Source organism: Apteryx rowi, unplaced genomic scaffold (genome assembly GCF_003343035.1).
Source record: "Apteryx rowi isolate R43461 unplaced genomic scaffold, aptRow1 scaffold_1407, whole genome shotgun sequence".
Taxonomy (NCBI): Eukaryota; Metazoa; Chordata; class Aves; order Apterygiformes; family Apterygidae; genus Apteryx; species Apteryx rowi.
The window spans coordinates 5,989-8,401 of NW_020447650.1; the positions used below are offsets into that span (position 1 = coordinate 5,989).

The window sequence follows — 2,413 nt, forward strand, 5'->3', positions numbered from 1 at the left end:
CGTGGCCAGCATCCTGGGCCGGCTCGCCTTCTACGGCGGCGGCTACTGCCCCTCCAAGTACGGCGTGGAGGCCTTCTCCGACAGCCTCCGGTAAGTCCCGCTCGGCAGAGCCAGGTGCTGGTGTCCCACGTCCCATGCTGGACCCACGGCAACAGCCCAGGGGTCGCGCTGCTTTGCTTTGAGCCCGTCCCATGAAATGCCGGCTCGCGTGCTGCRGCAGGGCTGCATCCCGCAGCAACGCCAGCATCCGTGGGAAGGACGCCCGCGAGCGCACGGCTCCCGCTCTCTTCCAGGCTGGAGATGCGCCRCTTCGGGGTGAAGGTCTGCATCATCGAACCGGGCTACTTCAGCACGGCCATCACCAACACTCAGACCCTGGAGGATARTTTCCGATGCATCTGGGAGAAGCTCTCCGAGGAAACCAGAGCGAGTTATGGAGAGGCTTACTTCAAGAGCCGTGAGTACACCACCCAAAAGCTGAAGCGATGCTGCTCCCTTCCCGCAGCTGAAGCGGGACCCTGCGTCCAGCCGCCCTGCTCAGCTGCGCCGGGCTCGTGGAAGGCGAGACTCGGCCGGCCTGACCGTCTGTTTGCTTCTGCAGTTTTAAAGTCAGTCCAGGAGCTGCAGAAGACCTGCAGCTCCAACCTGTCCTTGGTCACGGACTGCATGGAGCACGCGCTGACCAGCCAGCACCCCCGCAGCCGCTACTCGGCGGGCTGGGACGCCAAGCTGCTCTACCTGCCCCTCAGCTACCTGCCGACAGCCTGGACGGACGCCGTGCTCGCCCGGCTCTGCCCCAAACCCGCCCAGGRAGTGCGGGASGCACCGTAGGCRCCTGCCAGCAGGAGCAGCCGCACTCGTGGGGACCCGGCAGCTCTGCAAAAGCACCTGAGTTTCCAGTTATTCGATGCACATCTCGTGACAACGAGCTGTCGCCTGCTCGCAAACCCGTCCGAGTCGGTCAATCCGATTCCTGTCCCAGCAGGACCCAGTTTCCAGACTTGCCCCGGGGGCGCCGGCRGCTGCTGCAGGAGARTCCGGGACGGACGGCATCAGCAGCGATGAACCCTGAAGCACATTAATGGGGGGGCTGCGGTCACTTTTGCCTCAGTGACTCTTTTCTGGCCCGTTCGCTGGGTGCTGGGGTTCAACACATGAATAAAAGCGACCTGCGTGCAGTCTCGGCAGCTTTTCTTCCCGGTGCCTGGCAGCCGGGCAGCAGCGGCCGAGGCATCAGCGGCCTCGTCGCCCCGGCTCCCCTAGGGCAGCCCAAGCAAATCTCAGTGCCTCGCGCTCCAGCACATAGCTTGGAAAACATACGGAGCCTGTTCGGCTTCTCCCGGTGGATCAAACCCTGTGCTGGCATCACCCGTGGAGCTGCGGCCTCCCCCGCGCTGCCCTGGGCCCAGCTGTGCCGCCGCTGCAGATCCAGCTGTGCCGCTGCCGCTGATCCAGCTGTGCAGCATGCTGGCTCTGGAGGCGGGGGGGGGGGGACGGGAACGCAGAGCGTTGCCCCATGCAGCTCCTGTGAGCTGGGAGTGGGGAGGGATCATCCACCCYCCGGGGCWCCAGGCGGCTTATCAGGGTTTGGTTCCGGCCCCCAGGGAAGGGAGCAGCAGGGCAGGAAAGTGTCGGGGCAGRGCTGAGCAGAGCCGGCCCGCCCAGGACGGCCCGCGGGTGCCCCGGCCGCTGGGGTGGGCAGAGACCAAGCGGGGCAGCCAGCCCGTAACTCCAGTGCACCAGTGACTCCCCGCATGGAGGCGCTGGGAAAGGGAGCCCTCGGTCCCCTTTCTCCCCCGACTCCGGCTGGCAGCAGGGCAAAAGCCCACTGTCGCCACCCTCGCACGGAGGGGGGGGACGGAGGTGGCGAGCGCCGGCCGGGCTGCCGGGGCCAGAGCAGCTCCTCCAGCGCAAGAGGGAAGAAAAGCTGGGGGCCAAGTTTTGTTGACTGGGGAGCGAGGGAGGAATGAGAAGGATCAGGTTGTGCAAGGTGCTGGGATCCATCCCACCAAAACAAACAGCCGTAAGGCCAAACAGAGCTGCTGGCACATCGCTCTATGCAAGACAGCCAGGGCATTGCAATTAAGGGATGAAAAGCTTTCCAGCAGCAACTGCTCTAATCCCGCCTCTCCCATCGATTTACCTGGAGCAATCCGAGCACCTGCTTCCCCCGGCGGCTGTTGCTTTAGTGGCCGAGATGGGGCTGCTCCCCCAAGCCGGCCCCTATTTATACRGCACGTCCAAGCGAGCGTGGACAGCGCAGAAGGGCCCAGCCGAGCCGGAGCAGAGCAGCGGCAGGACCTGCCCCAGGTAACACGTGGGTTTGTGCTGCAGCGCTTGCAGGGAGGCAGCTCATCCGGTGAGGAAGATGCTCCTCCGGCAGGAATGCTGCAGCGGGGGGGACAGGAGAAGT

At 65.1% G+C, this 2,413-nt stretch overlaps 1 protein-coding gene across 1 annotated transcript; it reads left to right on the plus strand.

Annotated features, from left to right (window-relative positions):
• Position 1: 1 nt before the first annotated feature.
• On the plus strand, positions 2-1,035 carry LOC112962018 (retinol dehydrogenase 2-like; the record flags this gene model as incomplete). Its single annotated transcript, XM_026057849.1, has 3 exons — positions 2-90; positions 294-457; positions 602-1,035. Coding segments are annotated over 3 exons (483 nt in total), but the record flags the coding sequence as incomplete, so codon positions are not given.
• Between the last annotated feature and the right edge of the window lie 1,378 nt (positions 1,036-2,413).